This window comes from Chenopodium album, chromosome 7 (genome assembly GCF_948465745.1).
Source record: "Chenopodium album chromosome 7, dcCheAlbu1.1, whole genome shotgun sequence".
In the NCBI taxonomy this organism is placed as follows: domain Eukaryota; kingdom Viridiplantae; phylum Streptophyta; class Magnoliopsida; order Caryophyllales; family Amaranthaceae; genus Chenopodium; species Chenopodium album.
This window is the reverse complement of record NC_137840.1, coordinates 71,822,694-71,841,114: the sequence shown is the minus strand read 5'-3', so window position 1 is coordinate 71,841,114 and position 18,421 is coordinate 71,822,694. Positions and strand designations below refer to the sequence as shown.

The following is an 18,421-nucleotide window of genomic DNA, read 5'->3' as shown; positions in this document are numbered from 1 at the left end:
TCCACTCTTGTGAGAGGGGTTCGATTCTCACCCCAAGCAAGTTGGATCCCTTTTTTCCCCCCAATTTGCAAGGGAATTCTCCTTACCTTAAAAAAAAAATAAAATTGCTTTATATATATATATATATTTTTTTATGATAATGACTTTTGCTATAGTACTTGAATTATTGAGAAAATTGACCTTAAAATTACTCGTGAAAATGTTATGGTTTTATTTCTTGTAATTTTACATTTAATGTCACAATTGAATTTAATATTTACAAAGTATTATTTAATTGAAACCTCGTTTTAAATTATGAAAAAGGGGGCCCAAGTTTAAAAATTGCACTAAGGCCCCGAAATTCTTTGCTCCGCCCCTGACGAAAAACTGGTGTTGACCAAAAGGATTAGGAGATCTGTTGCACTAATGAAGTCCAATTTTTACTCAATGAATCTCAAGATACAGTTAAATTTTTTATACTCTAAAAAGCTGAATGCTCAATATCCTTCATCTATATATAAGCAGAGATTGTTCTGGTGTGTCTTTGTAAATCCGTAACACTAATAAGAATACGCTTCCACCCGACGTTATAAGTTCTACATTTAGCAAACATCACCTTCAATAACATTGATAAATATATGTAATTTGACAGACATAAAGTTACAGGAGTTGGCCTTTTAGATGTTATGATAACCAATATACTTCGTATTACATACAACGTGCAACCATTTGTGTCCCGACTGTCCTCTACAATTTAAAGCCATAGTCCCCTGAAAACGAACTTGCAATGGAAACAACAATGGTGAATAGAGCCTGACCAAAACCAGCAAATTGCAATACACCAGAATATAAGAGATGGACAGATAAGCAGCAAGAACTGACAGTGCCCCATTCAAGCAAAAATAGCTATTATGTGTGTGATTTGTGTCTATCACAAAAGATGGCAACTGTGGCAGGGGACAATACCACTTCTCTAGTTCCAATACAACGCGTATTTTCTCCTTTCACCCTTATATATGGTTTCAGATCTACTTGTACACTAAAGTAGGGTATTCTGGGTTCCACATGTTGTTCTCTACATATTCTAGAAGTTCCTCCTGCAAGGCAACATTAAATTTCAGTTACTATAAGAGTCTGGATCCCAATTGAAGGGATAACATGCCAGACAACGACGACTTCAAAAGAAAGGCAACAAGTAACAGTTTCTTGTGACCCAGCTCTCAGGTACAGGGTTTCAACTAAAACAAATACATATTTGAGAGCATAAATCATAGGCATGTACGATAAATCCTGGGCCAATTGATGAAATGCCTATTAGTATGATAATTTCTTTTAAAAAATAAGTTTAAGTTTGTAATATTACCTCATTTAGTTTCTGGAGCTCCCTAACATCCATGCCACGATAGCCTTCTGCAAGGTCCTCTTCTAAAGCCTCCTTCACTACAGCTGCTGCTACCTCTTTAGTGATGTCACGTATTCTGCACCGGAAATAGTGTAAAAGAGACGCCATGAAAATAAAATTCTGAAAGCTAAATGCTCCAAAACTAACCTCGATGTTGAAGGATAGATGACTCCATTGAGCACCTCTTCTTCAGTCATATACCCAGCTAAGCTGTAAATCAAGAAACAATATCACTATATCAGCTTACTCTACTAACACAGGTCCGTGTTTCATAGCATGCTGGAGAAAATTAAAATCCCTATTTTCAGTGAGTGTGTGTACTAAATTCAATCAAACAAGCGAAAGAAAAGTAACAACTGAGGTTGGATCTGCACATAAGCTTTCAGTAGAACTGCTAATACTTACCGCTCCGCAGCAGCCTGTAACATGCCATCTGAGACTATCTCAGAGCCCGAGAGAAGGGTACCTAGTCCTATCCTGATTGTTCAAGAAAAAAGACATTAGTAAAGAAGAATGAAGGGGGCAATTTATATCAAAAGCTAAGTGAAAACTTACCCTGGAAAAAGGTACATATTATTTCCCTGGTTCACATGACCAGTCTTGCCATTTCCTACCATATCAAAAAATGTTCCATTAGAATTATAATACTCCTTTGTCCATTATCCCAGAATAAAACTGCAGTTGTTGGGGTTTGGGGGACCAGGGAGGGGAGAAATGGGCATACTTCCGTTGGACACATTAAAATTGCTTTAACCAAGAGGGTAGAGAAGAGAAGACCCAAAGATGCATAATCTTAAAAAAGATTTTCTTGTTCTTCTAGTCAGCAATTTTTCATAAGACTCTAATACAAGTATATACATCTATTTATTTATTTTTTATTTATTTATTTATTTATTTATTTATTTTCTTGGTTCTACTCTACTGTGAGTATAGAACAAGAAAATTCTGAAATATGTGAGTGGGTGGAAGAAAAAGATGGATAAAGTAAGAGAGGCAAAGTGTAGTGAAAATGTGTAAATATTGAAAGGTAGGGTGGGGAAGGGGCTTTGACAAAAATGGAGTTAGTGTACAAGAGTGTAGAACAAAAAAATAAAAATAATATATAAGTAAAAATATATGAACCAAACGGAAACAGCAAAAAAAAAAAAAAAAAATAAAAAAAAAATAAAGGATTTAGTATATAAAGCACAGTGGGGGGGACTCGGGGGAGGGAGCGGGGAGGGTAGGGTTGGTAAAGGTTACATAGCCATATTCTAGCATAGTATGAACACTTAAGTGTACTTCATGGATTCGGAGAAAAAAGTTAAAGAAGAATATATTAATTCTGGGATTAACGTGAGTTATCTAAAAGTTACCGGACCTATACGAAGCCCCAAAGGACCTCAATTGTCCATTGCATTTCCCTTTGTGCAACAGTTCTTATTTTCTTCCACATTACACTAACATCACTGTGCATTTATCTTTTTTTCAAAAAAATTGAGCACATTAATTAGAATGAATGCGTACCAAGATCAACATTTTGGAATGGGCTTCCACTTGCATATATGATGTGGTCACCAACTATAGAGAAAGCTTCTTCAGGGGTGCATTCAGCTGTCATTAGGAAAATATATATATTTAATAAAAAAAATAAAAATAAAAAATAAATAAATAAGCTGAAGAAGAGCTGAATATCACCAGAAGTACAAGCATACCATTTTTTGTAGGGTTTGACATAGCAAAGATTGCAGGCTTTGTTGATGTTGAGCCTTTAAATGCTTCCAAGACCTAAACCACAATTAAGAAATGGGTTAACTTTCAACCAGAAAGTGTGCAAAAGTTCACAGCTTAACACAATATAATCATTTTTCTAAAACAGAAAAAGAATCTTTTTTCAGGAGAGAATATTGGAAAATTCCCGCAGCAACTAGAAGAATGAACCAATCACGCTATATTAAAAAAATGAAAAGGAAAAAAAAAAAAAGCACCACCTCATACACAAATTGACCAATCATTTCATAACGAAAACATACAATGCGAAATTTATATTTAACGACAAATATACAACTTACTATTGGAAAGCTTGTATTCAAAGACTTTTAAAATACTGATTTTATTATGGGTAGAAATGTATTTTGTGAAAGACTTAATGAATTAATAGTCATATTCAATCATTAATGAATTGATATTGCTGGCTTATCAGATGGTCATTATCTATTATCTGGATGCTCTTGAAGTCTTGAGCCAAGACCAGCATGTAATTAATTATCATATCAGATCTAATTCATTGCATCCGTAAATGGTGCTGGACTTTTTTAACTCAGAGCGATTAGAAAAGGAGAGGAGAGAGGAAACAGTATTCTTGGCAGAAAAGCAAAAGGAGATCACTTGATCAGTTCATACCTCTCTTGAGAATAGACCCCCAACCGCAGATAGTCCAAGAAGTACATCAGGTTTAACCTGCCGAACCTGTTTCACGTATGATCAAAATGTAAATGCATCAAAATCACGCAGCCAAAAGTCCAACACTTTTGGTAAGTTCAAAGAGCATATGCCCTCACAACTTCACAAGATCTAAACTTATAATAAAAAATAATAACTTTTTTGCAAGAAAATACAATAAATTAAGTAAGCTATAGAGAAAAAAAATAATTATTGTAGTATAACTTTCAAGGATTAAATTTTTGGCTCAAGAAATAAGTCATCTGAATCAGATAGAGCCCAACTTTATGATTCTATTATGCTTTTGGATTAATGAGACTAAGTAAGCAAAGTGGGATTAATATAACAGGATCAATAAAAAGTACAAAATTGCAAGAGTTGCATATTTGTGTAAACAAATTGCACACTCTGTAACATGTAAGTTGTAAGCAGTGCGGCAGAAGTTCACTAACCACTTCCGCCAGGCTTGCCCCTTCCTTCAACCCTTGGCGATTAATTTCATTAGCCTTCCAAGCAAAAGGGCGGACCTCTGGATCTATATCTTCTCGCTCCTCAGTTATCAGTCCCTGGTATGCACAATAGAGCAGCCTAGCATGATCAACTACACGGTTTCTGTTATTAAGTTAAATCTAAAGCTCCCAATCGAAAGTAGTCCATAACTCAGTGACAAACGCTCCTGATTATCACCAAGGCAGGAAAACTAATATACAAATATAAAGTTCCAGAAAAAATAAAGGCAAATATACATTACCTTCTCACTCATGGGCAGGAAATTAAAAACTTATCATTTTTCTAAAAAAATTATAGGGGTAGAGATAACAGAATACAGGTAATCCAAAACAAATCAAAGGATCCAGTCCTTCTGAAGTCTGAAAATTCGGCAGTAAAAACTCCTTTAAAGCCACAGTTCATCTAGAGTCTAGACATCCTAGCTAATACACGTCTTTCTTTCTAGATAGCTTATTCTGTTATTCTACTAATAACAAAAAATATTTGTTCATCAACAAGTCAAAGGCGTTGAATTGCTTGAATCTGCACGAAGTGCCCAAGGAATGCAGTAAAATGTCAGACAAAAGCTTAATTAATTACACACCTTGGCATCAACCACCCAGAATTGGCTCCTTGCACTTTCATAGGCAGACTCATTATTCCCCAACATCCTAGCCATTGTTTTTCTGGCAGCATTAAGAACACCTACACCTGCACTGTCAGAATCAACAAAACCAAAATGTTAGTTGCTAGACAAAATTCCAAATGTGAGCAGGAATCATGAGTTTATTTTCTGCACGCCATTAATATAATCTTAGCTGCCAAAGCAGACAAAAACAACTCAAACAAGCTCAAAAATTAGAGTTTCACTCAGATATAGGAGATGAAGAACAAGAACTACAAGATTCTAAAGCATAGCAGGGCCAGGACAAGAAAAGAGGAAACACCCATTTATTTCCTTATTCATTTCGAAATATTCCCTCTAGATAAGATCTCTGACTTCTCATTTAGGACATGTTTCAGAATTCAAGCCAACATTCCACTTCCTGCTTGGTATCATGAGCTCTAAACTCCCTAATCTTCTTCCCTAGCCTTTTCTAATAATTCAAACCAAACACTACATGAGATACTATTGAAATTTGTTCATGAGAACTCTTTGAGACAGCCATACTCCACTCTTCTACAAACAAGATCCTCAGAGCCCAAGATACATCCAACAACTTTGCAGGTAATCCCCTCCTTCCCCCAATTCCCCACCACGCACCACCCCACCCAAGACCCAACCTACCCACCACAGGTATAAACAAACCAAAAAAATTGGGAAAATAGATATATAAAAAAGAAAACCAAATATACAATACAAAGGACACCAATAACAAGAGTAAAAGATGACAACGTGCAGTTTATAGCATTTCTCTTAAGTCCACAGGCCCATAGCTACTGTTACAATAGCCCCACGCCCACCCCACAAACCTATTTCCTTAAGACTTAAAAGAGTTGTTTGTTTGTTTTTTTTTTTTTTTTTTTTTTTTTTTTGAGAAAAAGACGTAAAAGAGTTAATACTTGACTTAAAATTCAGCAGATTAATATATTAAACATGCGAGACATAAATTCAGCAGATATTACAGGGCAAAGTTAAGTGAGGAATTGAGAATTTAAAACATAAATTTTCAATCATTAGGCAGTAGATATGTATTTTTTTTTAATTTTCATTTAGAAATATCTACAAGCTAAGTTAAAAGGAATCTACACCAAGTCCAGAGAAAAGGCAAGACAAGAGAACCTTCCAGCTCCGGCAACAACAATCTTTTGTTTAGGAAAGTCAATCATTGGCCTTCCTTGAGCCCTTACGGCTCCCAGAAGCCCAGCAATTGCAACACCAGCGGTCCCCTGTTTTCAATAGAAAGAGAATCAAACATGTTACTTGCTGTTCTTGGTTTTCAAACAAAAGACAATAAAGCAAGCACTTCTGAAAAAAGAGATGGCTGGCAGTAATAGCCAAGCATTAAATATATTTTGGTAAAGGCCATGCAATAAGATAATCAATTATCAAAGTCCCAATTTGTTAATCTGGTAATTTGGTATCTATTCTAATTTTTAAGACTAAAGTAACTTCAACAGCACAAACAATGACAATCTAGTTTATCAAAAGATACTTAAGCCTAATAAGAATCTATTTATTCGAGTCCATCTAATTTATAGCTAAAATTATGTAAAATGAATTTATCTATAATATTTAAATGTTTGAAACTAATTTAACATTAGCATCTGCTTACAAAACGTATTCAAATCTCCTTTATGGATGACTCCATACTTTACATAAGCCCTTGATTGTAGTAGCATAAAAAAAAAAAAAAAAAAAAAAAAAAAAAAAAAAAAAGGTGATGGACAGGAAAAACACATTTTGAAAATAACATATAAAACCAACCTTGTGACGATCTAGACTAACACTGAAAATTAAAACTATTAACTGACTTATATAAGGTAAATGGTGATATATACTGAGTGGAAGAAGAGGAAAGTGTCATATATTTCAGTCAATATGTAAAATACAGACCCAGCCTTACGTAATTAATTGCTCATGTCGTAACTTGTAACATAGAACATGAGCATCCTAAAGTTGAGCCACCATCGATTTGATTGCTCAATCAAAAAACTCTTTCCAGAGAGCCAAACAAAGAGCACTTTTATACGTCAAGATGCTATGACTAGAAAAAACTAATGGTGTGTTTGGATTGAAGGAAATGGAGGGAAAGGAAGGGAAGAGAAATGGAGAGATGGAGTATCTTTCATTTGGATAGCAAATGAGGAAGGGAGGGAATTGGAGGGGAGAGAAATGGAATGATTAAATTGTAGGAAATTGATCCCTCAAACAATGGAGAGATTTGGAAGGAAAACTCACCATTCTTCCCTCCCCTCCCTTTCCCTCCCTCCCCTTCTTTTCCTTCCCCTTTCTTTATCCAAACAAACTGTTAAGGCTGACCAAAACTTCAAGACAAGGGCTCCTTAGCAATCGCATGTGCACATAGAAACTCTTTTAACCAGGTTTTTTTTTTTACAAAGCCAAGGAAGTATGCTTAACAAGAGCCTGATGCTATCTCAAGTTGTCGTCCCCACCTCCCCTCCCTGGAAAAACTAAATAAATAAATATATATAACCAATATTGTGGTACTATAGTGGATATCAGACACAGAAAACAAGAGGGTTACAAACTGAGCCTTTTGGGTTCTAAACAATTAACCATCACGCAAAATTCTAAGGTGAAGAGCTGAAGACGCAGCCAGCATAATAACATACTTATACCTGTACATCATCATTGAACATTCTGTAATTATGTCTGTACCGCTGTAACAGCTTGAAAGCCCATTTGGTTTGGAAATCTTCAAACTGCACAAGAGAGAAAATGGTGGTGAAAATGCCACAGAAAAATAACAGAATTCCCAATGCTTTGCGAGTGCATCTTGGCACATAGTGCCTATATTTTTTCTTTGCAAATAGGAGGGTAAAATAGTCATTTGACATTCAAAATGGTACTTTTTATGGTTACAGTGGTACAGTTTTGTGTACTATTATGCATGTATATTCTACCATTATGTCTTAGTAGTACTATTATATCTCACAGTGGTATAATATTTTGATGTACTGTTTACATACTTATTTGTACTATTAGCAAAATATTTATACCACCAAAACATACTATTTACCTATGAAATGGTACTTTTTTTTTCATGGCCTATTGCTGAAAATATACAGAGGCGCTATGCGCCAAGAGTTTTCCATGCTTTGCAGCAGCTTCATAGCATAAAGAAACTGACCTGCACAATAACATTCGGCCAGCGCGTATAAACCGCCTCCATAAATTCATCTATGACTGCAAGATAATCTTCTCCATCAAGACGGTTTTCTTGCAATCCCAAATCTGCCAATAAGAATTAAGAAGCATAGATCATTAAACTTCTGACATTCACATCTCTTATACGCTATCACACACTTTGATAAGTACACAGAAAAAACAGCCTTCAAATAAAATTAATAAGTAAATGGTGTTGGTAGGGTCTAAGAAGGTTTGGATGTATGCAACCTTACCTGAACCAATAAACTCCAGTAAGAGGGTTGTTGCACAGGAAAAATAAATTAATTAATTAAAAATTCTATTAAAATTAAATCCCTTTAGAGAAACTAGAATTATTTACTGTAAAAAAATCCGTTTAGAGATGAAAACATGTTTATTAGTAAAGCTAGAATTAACTACTGTAATCTTACAAGTACATAGAATACTTGATAACGGCAGCAGCAAAAAAAGTGGTATTATAAATAAAAACAATAAAGTATATTTGTACTACTAGTCTACTATTACAACAACAATACTACATGATAAAATGAAGGATGCTGAATTAATGTTTGCATGTGGAATTTTCAATTTCATCCGATGGTGAGGTAGCTATCTATACACACCATTACACCAAGAGAAGGAAAAAAAAAAAACTCACTGTAAAGATAATCAGCAGTGACAAATTTCACTAATTTTGGAAAGCAGTAAGTCTTCACAGACTTGCTAAATTAGATCACTTGGGAACAAAAGATGTGAGATTTATAACTTCATCATTTCCTTTGCATATGGTTGGTAGATACACCCTTGGTTTGTCTTTAAAAGCAATTGTGTCAAACATAAACAAATACCAGTAGAACTAACCTCTCTACATTCTTTTACAAAAGCAGCAAGCATAAGACCTCCTTAAGGCCTAAACCCCACTTTAAGAAAAAACCTAGTGAAAAGTACAGTGGTTATTTTATGAAATATATAAAACTAAAATTTTCGAAAAGGAAAGCCAATCCCATCACACTCATTCTAAAAGAAATTATTTGAAGATCATAGCATGTTCATGAGGCAGAAAATATTGGTGAGTGGCATGAGATCTAACAAAATTCACCAAAGAAGCAAGAGCCCACCCTTTCTAAAGTTGACTGCGAAAGCATTCACATGAAGAAACATAGGCTACACTCAGTACACCATGTAAAAACATACATAAGATGTGAAAAGACAGGAACATGATAAGAATGTTTACGAGCAAAAGACAACATCCCAAATGAACTCAGGCTGATAAACTAAATTACCAAACCCCTATCCATGACAGGATTTATTTTCTTACATAGAGGGTCCTTAAGGAGCTTCTCATTATTGGTTCCAACATCAATCATCACTGGCAACACCTGCCCACCAAAAAAAGATCATTAAGGAAAAATCAATCTACACACTCAAATTTAAAAAATTGAAAACCTTTCGCACATTTTTTTCAGAGAAGGTTTGACCATTTGAATAAGATGCCGACCAACCCATGAGGAGACCAATATTTTTAAAAAAGCATTCAAGAAAAGTTTTGAATCACTTTAAAGTGAAATCTTGCTCAGCTATACGTTTAGAATCATCTATAGTCTATAGTAAGTCTCACCTGATAATGCATCTAATGAGTATGACACGTGAAAGTATGGAAGTGCTGATTTTTACAGATTATCTCACCTAAAAATTTCTACTAGATAGAAAGAATCATCACAAAAAGGGATCAGGAGTCATATTCAAGCAATAACAAGGGGAAAAAGAATTCCAATCACGAACTACATCAGAAAGGGACATGACAAGAAAAGCCCCGCTAGCAGCGTGAGGCATGAACCTAAAGAGAAACTAAATACAATTATAATGTTGAAATAGTTGAGGTTAAGGAACATATTAGACATTAGGATATGAGGAAAAAATTAGTGAGAAATTTGATTTTTGATTTGTAAGCCAGATTCAGAAGCTAAATTATAGACACAAAGAAACTGACATGACTCAAAAGTCAAGTAATTACTCTTTGTGGGTTTATCCCGGCAGCAGCAACATATAAATCTAGTTTTCCAATTGCAATACCAATGCCCTGAATCCCTAAATCTCCAAGCCCCAAAATTCTACTACCATCAGTCACAACTATCATATCGACCTGCAAAACCAGAAAAGTATATCAGCATAAATCTAGGAGAACAAAGGTGGGAAAAACAAGTGATTTGGAACATTAAAAGAAAAAGGACCCTACTTCCAGCTTAACTTTGGTGCCAAATATAAAAATATTCATATTATGCAGAGTTTTACAAGTGCGTTTTGACATATATAAGGTGATTTGAAACAGAATACATTCTAGCTGTATTCGGTAAGCTGTTAATGACAGCAATTTGGTTCTAAATCTGTTTTCTGATTTTCTTATAGTAGTAAGAGTTCAAATTTTACAGATTAAGCAAGAAACTGGTGCATGAAAACATAAAATAAGGCAAATCAAACATTAGTTAGAGTTGATCCTAAAGTGGGGGGGGGGGGGGGAAAGTTCACTGTACTGGAGAAGTTTCTCTTAAGGGTCTGAATAGTATCATTATCACACAAAATAATTGAACTAGCTAAAACTTTTAAAGAACGAATCTTGCATTTAGAATCATTTTGTCATGAGGAAATACCTGGTCAGCAGGCCAATTGTATACCATTGACATCATCTCTCCACGATCATCAGCGCTAAAGTACATTCCTCGTGGCCTTCGATACAACCCGCTGTAATTCTGGCATACAAGACCAACTGTAGGAGTGTACACAATAGGAGCATATTCTGCAATATTTGCAATTAAAACCTGAATAAACCATTAAACATACTGTCAGAACATCTAAACATTTCTAGGCATCAACCAGATACAGCATAAATTAGTAGGTTTAGTTTGGCATGCTTCTCAGAAATCAAGTATTCAGGTGTCAACTTGAACAAGCTATACCCTAATATGCAAAATTTTACATGAGATCACCTCTTTGATTAAGTTCTTAAATAACAGTTTCAGTCTTTACTAAAGTTATCAACGAAGTTGAGGGCCCAAAGTTTTCTTAATTGAATCATTCAACATAGGCCAAACTATATGAAGTGGTATATTTAAGAATTGAAATTACGGAGGAAGCCCAACAAGGAATTAATTAGTTGATTACATTTGATCAGCACACTAATCACTACTGTCCACAATCTACAGGACTATGTGGTTTCGCTGAAGGTTGAAGATGTACATAACACATTGAGGCATTAATGCTCCGTATTTAAGTAATTTAATGATTTCTAGGAAAATTATTTCAGCTCAAAAGAGGTCAGCTGGAGTGGATGATTCAAGTTTCAACAATAGTGTTGGATCTGATCATAACTGGGTTATTTAAATGACCAGGACAAAGTCAAATCTACTAAAAATTCAAATTAAATGAATTCAATTTCATCAGTTCATAGCTCTCAAGACAAAGTTGGGCAGCCCCAAAAAACTATAAAATGCATCAATGTTTTTTATGGGAAACTTGCAAGTCTTGAATCATTAAATGCATGGAAATACAACAACATATACAAGGGTACTCACTCACTTTATAGTACATTGTCTCATTTCTGTCATGCAGCCGGTTGAGTATTCTCCATTTTGCTAAAGCATTGGGATCAGATGGTCCATCCTTTGTTTGCTTTTCAAGTCTCCTTAGGTCAGCCACTGTTTGGTGGCAGTAATTAATAACAAGCATTTTTCAAGCACAAAAAGGCATCCACGGCAAGCAGTACCCAGAAGCAAATTGATGCAAAATGTTTTGGATAGTACATAGGATGTAAGCCAATTTGTTGGTATCTTGAAGAAGTAAACATGAGAAATAAGGCTTATAACTAATTTCCAGTTTGAGTGGGATGCAAACAGTGTACTTAAAATCATGATTCAGTTCTTAGAATCTTAGGATTCATGTATGGCTATACGGTTCGATTCATAATTCTACCCAATTTTACATATTTCTCTTAACTAGCAAAAACTTCACATCATTAAAACATGCAAACTACATTTTGCACTTTCCAGAGACTGCATTCTCATTAGCTATGACAATGGAATGAAAGATCACCAAATTACCATACCATGTAAATGACAGGAAGTCAGGAACATCAAAGCACAGTGAAAAGCTATAAGCATTCGGCTATAATAGAAAGAGACACAAACATTGAAATGAAAAATAATAGAGAGATAGAGACTAACTAAATCGGTTAATTTGCTGCTCAGTAGTCATAACATTTGGTGGAAGAAGTCCACGAAGATCAAGCCTATCACGTTCTGTCATGGAAAATGCGGTGCCCTACTATTCAAACAGTCATATCAAAAACTCAATTTTAGCCATTACTGAAGAATCACAGGAAAAATGTGCGGCAGATTTGAAAAATGAAAAAGTAACAGCAAGAAAGTTCACAAGCAGATATGAATCGAGTAATTACATGTTTATATCTTGTCAAAAGAACAAGTCCATATAGTCTTTGACATCTCATGTCAGTCGTGTATTTCACCATGATATAATCACATAATAGTACTAAGTTATGTAGTTCCTCAAGATCATACTATTCACTATTGCTAATATATGTACATGCAAGTGAATTGATTTTGTTCAAAAAAAAATGTACATGCTCCTCTCTATTTCAAAACATAAGACATTAAGACGTATAACTTTTACTTTATTCTTTTTTCATGATGTAGGTCATATAACCCTTCTTTCCTCATTTAATCACAACATCTAAGGTAAAATTTATCAATATCACCCATTTTTCACTTCTTATCGACATTCAATGCAGTACTAATGCTTTGTTATATTCAGCTTGAAGTTTCTCAAAAACAAGTTCAGATAAGAACTAATGCATTAGAAAGCTTCAGACTAGTTTGGATATAAACTAAACCTTAAATTTCCTTAATCCTGAGATGGAAAAAGTTCGTGATCATCATAAACCGTATCGAAAATAATGTAACTAAACATCACAAAATCATATAAACTTGTTGCATTTCCTATATCAACCAATTTCATTTCACCAATACTACATCTCCACCATCTAAAACACTAAATTAACCTTATTTTGCAGCTAAATACATTTTTCGAATGTATCTCCCGGACTAAACCATTCCAAATCCTCGGAATTTCCCTAATTTTACTCCTCATTTAAACAAACACATCAACATCACAAGTAATTCAAACAGTTTTTGTCTATCATAACCAGCATTTAAAAATATGAAATTCACATAAAAACTTCAATAAATCAGCTAAAAATCACAAAATCCAAACTAATCAAACTTCAAAACCTAATTTGATCAATCAAATTTCACAAACATTAATCAATCAAAAACTAAAATCCTAAAAATCGCGAAGAAAAACGAAGAGAGAAAAATAGACCTTGTTAAACCAAGGATCATGAAGAATATCAAGGCTACGTTTATTAACAATAGCAGGACGATGACCTTCAGAAGTAGTGAACGATCGATGATTCGAAACAATCGCAATTTGATACTTCAATCGTTTGATCAAAGACGATGTTAATCTGCTTCGATTACAAATCAACGACATCTTTAAACTTCAATTTCTTCAGAGAAAAATCAGCAGAAATTTGAGATGAATTTCAATGGCGAAGTTTCTTCACTGTTGCTGCAGCTTCTACTGGGGAAGAGAATTTTGTGAGATTGGTGAGAATCTTTCCTAATTGTTTGGGAACAAAATAATGGTGTGATTGTTTAAGTGTAAGTCAGACAAGGTTCTTTATTTTTGGGAAGGTGGACCCTACTGAAATGGATAGAAGTATAAGAAATTAAGATTGTGGATTGGGCTTAATGGCCCAATCGTATTACAATATTCTTACTCTTCCTAGTGATAGACCAATTGGGTAATTGTAGATTGCCAAGATAGGTAATGTATAAGGACCAATTGGGTAATTTAGCGGGTTTTTTTTTTGGGTGTACCACTTGTTAATCCTTTGGACTAATTTGGATTTGGAAATCTATTCTGGATGGTTAGATTTCAGTAGTGATTTATGTTGATATATTTCCTCCGTTTCATATTGGCCTTGTTTGGCAAATGGTTGTTGGCGGTTGGTTGTTGGCTGGTTCACTTGGCTTAGCTTGTTTGACCAGCTGGAATGTTTGGCTGTTTATAATGGCTTTTAAAATTGGTTGTTTAAGCTGACTATTTATAAAAGTGTTTGGTAAATTAATTGTTGGTTGATGGCTGTTTATTAGATAATTTGTGGGTCAACAAGTCAACAAAAAAAGCTAAGCCAAGTGAACCAGCCAACAACCAACCGCCAACAACCATTTGCCAAACAAGGCCAATATGAAACGGAGGAAATATATCAACATAAATTACTACTGAAATCTAACCATCCAGAATAGATTTCCAAATCCAAATTAGTCCAAAGGATTAACAAGTGGTACACCAAAAAAAAAAAAACCGCTAAATTACCCATTTGGTCCTTATATATTATCTATCTTGTTGTTGGTTGTTGGCTGTTTATTAGATAATTTGTGGGCCAACAAGCCAACAAAAAAAGCTACTCAAAGCAGCTTTTTCATTTTGGCTTAAAAGCCAGCTTTTTCGCTGACTAAAAAGCCAATTACCAAACACATTTTTTGGTTGTTTGACCACCTAAAAAAGCCAAAAGCTAACCAAAAAGCCAATTACCAAACATGGCCATTATTTGCAACTTTTGTCAAAAATAAATGCTACACGTTATTTGCACATTTCTCCACATCTCTCTCCTTATCACATGCATCCATAATTTTCTCTCTCAATCTTACACTCACAACCAAATTTTGCCTAGAAGTCCTTGTACTTTATAAAGTTGTAAATAATATGAAATGGAGGTAGTATGTTTTTCATATGCCTTTGTAATTGACATCAATTCCTCCAATGTCGTTTGGAAAATCAATTAGATCATCACCATAAGAAATTAATCACTTTGTTGAATGATAATTGGAAAATTAGCATCAACCTGTAAACTAAACATTAGATTTGAAAGTTCCGTCATTATAATCACTTAAAGAAGGTTGCTTCAAGAAACAAACATGATATCTAAATCGATTAGCTCAAACAGAGTAGCTTTCAATGCCATTTGAGTTAAGTATTTCTCTTAGCACGACTTGACTTCAAGAAACAAACATGATAGATAAGTCATTTAGCTCAAACAAAATAGCACTTTATGCCCATTATGTTGAGATAATTCTTTTACACGCTTACTCAATAAAGTGGACTCACTTCCCGTTAATAATCAAACTAAGCATATCTAAAGGTAATATAATTAAAACAACATCAAAGTTAGGGTCTGTTCTCATTGACTGAACTCAGCTGAACTAAACTGAACTGAACTGAACTGAATTGAGCTGAACTGAACTGAACTGAACTTAAATGAATATTTTATAAGAGAAGGAAATTAGGAGCTGAGCTGAAATGAACTGAACTGAATTGAATTTCAACGTAAGAGAACATACCCTTAATCACATCTATTTACATAAACATCCATTTTTCTTACAATAAGAAAGTTGGGAATCCAAATTTACCAACAAAACCATAGTAGTTCAAAACAAGTAGCACTCATTGCCCTTCATTTCAATATTTTACATTTTCTCTTACACCATTGAATCAACATCAAGTATCGTTCTCAATTCTCATGTAAGATAACCTATTCACTTAATGATAAAATCTATCACAGAGAAAAATTACCTAATCATTTGATGGAAGCAGCCAAAAGTTGATCCAATGTATGACGATCCATACTGACCCAATGTGAATAAATAGTTCCAGTCGTGAATCGACCTAAACACATAAACCAAACATGTGATTCTATATTTCGACTTGGAGTTAACATTTTTGATGTCGTATGAGATATCCTACATAGCAAAAAGGATTTATTTCAATGTATAATCGATTCAAAATCATAAAGGGTAGATAAAGTAAAAACAACACCCAAATTATTATCTCTATCCAAAAGTATCTTTAGCTAGTCAAATAATTAGTGAGTGTGAATCCAAATCTACTATTAAATGATTATAGAAAAGGAAACAAATCACATAAACCATCTCCCACTATAGTTGCTACAAAGCTGTCTATATACACCAAAATCACAATAAAAGATTGCTTTTCACCCCATTATACTTCTTTCCAATTTGTACAATCTTATTTATCTTTAAAACGCCAGTTTTCTGCCACAAACAAAGGAACCTATTATCGCTTATAAAGTAATAACCGTAGTTCTTAAAAAACAAACATTCCCACTAATGGCAATTAGGTCACAATCACAAATAAAACACAATGCATTTAGACACATTAAAAACACTTTACAATACAAACCACAAGATCTCATCTTTTAAGCAATAATTACTTTGGTCCTAAACTCCTCCAAAAGTTAAGCAACACTATTTGGAGTCAATAGTAGAAGAAGTAAAATTACACTTGACACAAAAAAGTGGGCAAGTCAAACCCAAAACAAACCTAACATTTTCTCTCTCCAAAAAAGCAACCCAATCCAACCCAAACTTCACCTCATTTAACAACAATAGCACTAAATAAAATTTATTAATCTGACAAAACATAAATAAAAAATACATTTTCTATTTTCTAATGGAGTAACTATATCAATAATAACCCCAACTACTACTTCTACTATCAGTAGTACAAAAATTAAACTATATATTATAAAATCATATAAAAACTCCCCTGAAACTTTATAATAACACCCCCACATTTTCAGAAGAAGACAACCTTGAATCTTCTCCTTCTTCTCTTTCTTTCTTTATATTTCACCATCATCCAGATCTTCTTACCCAGAAATATTCAACCCAGAAAACTGAATAATCAAATTAGGGAAATGTCAATATATTTTCGACGCTTTAAAAGCGCTGAAAATTGAGGAGAAAGAGAGAGAGAAAGAGAAATTGAGGAGAGAGAAAATTAATCAGTCAGATGAGGTGCAAGAAGCACGTATCGGATTTCAGTAGTAGCGTCGGCGTTTGCGCTTCTTGTCTTCGCCTTCGTCTTGAAGCTGTTGTTGAAGCTCAATCTCAACCTAAATCATTGATTTCCGATCATCCTAACCCTAATTCTAATCATCATTCTCAATCTCTCTCCTCAATTTACCTTCATCAGAAGCAGCAACAAGCTCCGCCGTCGCAACCGCCGCCGTTGATTTTTCCTAGGTCTGTTTCGCCGTATATTTCCCGGCGTAAATCCGATCAAACTACCACCACCGCCGCCGTCACTGCTTCCGCCGCCGCCGTTGCGGACATCAACAAGAAGCCGATAATTCAACGGTTTTACAGTACTCCACAAGCAAACCCTAGTTTTCAGAAGAAGAAAAGCGGGGGGAAATTCGGTCTTATCTCGAAGTTATTCCGATCTAAATCGAGTGTTGTGAGTTCATCGTCGAACTCGGTGGTTGAACCCGGTGAGTTAACTCGGTGCAGTAACCGAGGAATGTCGCCGCAAAACGAGTGGAATGAGTTGGAGGAGAGAGAAAGAGAGTCGACGACGACGACTCGGCCGAGTCCGGGCCGAGTCAAGGCGAGTCCGGCGAGGTTGATGGCTAACAATGTTGCGAGTTTTGCGTTTTGTTTGAGTCCATTGGTGAGAGCTTCGCCGGCGAGTCGGTATCATTGGGGAGCCGAGACGGGATTTTCCGGTGAAATTAGGGTTCCGGTGACCGGGAAAAGTAACGGTGGCAGTTGTAATAGTAAAAGTGGTGGAAATATTAATGATAAACCGCACTTGTCTGAAGCGGCGTCGTTTTGTGCGAATCGATCTAGGAAGCTTGCTGATTTTGGAAGGTTAAATCGGAAACGTTGACTTTGACTGTGTTCCCTACATACTCAACCACTCAATTGGATGGATTAATGATGATCATGATGTTGACGATCATAGTAAAGTACGATACTACCCTTTGTAGTTTTTTTTTTTTTTTAATTTTTTTTTAGTATGATTAAAAATTTAAAATGTTGATACCAAAAAATTGTGACACATTTTGCCATGTACATTGAAGTTTTTCTTTCAGAAGAGTGATATTTTGCCGTTGGAATATTAGAGAGTGACAAATATTACAAGTAATACAGTGTTTTTACTTGACATTTTTAGTTATTTGGTCGTTTGGTTTAATATTCTCCAAAAGAAGTGTCAATTTGTTGAATCTTCTGTAAGTGTACCAATTTGTTTGATTGTCTTACTTGTCTAGCTGTTCTCGAGAAGTTTCAAGTATTTAAGGGAGTTCAATTTCTTACGAAAGTACTCTGTATGTTTTAGCCAACTTAAAACAAACACTTTTA

General features: G+C 34.8%; 2 protein-coding genes across 2 annotated transcripts; one reads left to right on the top strand and one right to left on the bottom strand.

Annotated features, from left to right (window-relative positions):
• Positions 1–580: 580 nt before the first annotated feature.
• LOC145639429 (NAD-dependent malic enzyme, mitochondrial) lies at positions 581–13,827 on the bottom strand. Its single transcript, XM_081690669.1, has 19 exons — positions 13,515–13,827; positions 12,341–12,437; positions 11,697–11,815; positions 10,772–10,939; positions 10,138–10,266; positions 9,442–9,502; positions 8,107–8,210; positions 7,595–7,678; positions 6,075–6,181; positions 4,896–5,007; positions 4,255–4,368; positions 3,764–3,829; positions 3,076–3,148; positions 2,888–2,974; positions 1,937–1,991; positions 1,787–1,858; positions 1,529–1,591; positions 1,343–1,457; positions 581–1,076 (listed from the first exon to the last, which is right to left on the bottom strand). Exons 1-19 carry the CDS (start codon positions 13,683–13,685, stop codon positions 1,008–1,010), a joined length of 1,866 nt encoding a protein of 621 aa, XP_081546795.1. The 5' UTR covers positions 13,686–13,827; the 3' UTR covers positions 581–1,007.
• A 3,242-nt stretch (positions 13,828–17,069) lies between these two features.
• LOC145640629 (uncharacterized) lies at positions 17,070–17,948 on the top strand. Its single transcript, XM_081691873.1, has one exon. The coding sequence runs from the start codon at positions 17,070–17,072 to the stop codon at positions 17,946–17,948; it is 879 nt and encodes a 292-aa protein (XP_081547999.1).
• Positions 17,949–18,421: the final 473 nt, after the last annotated feature.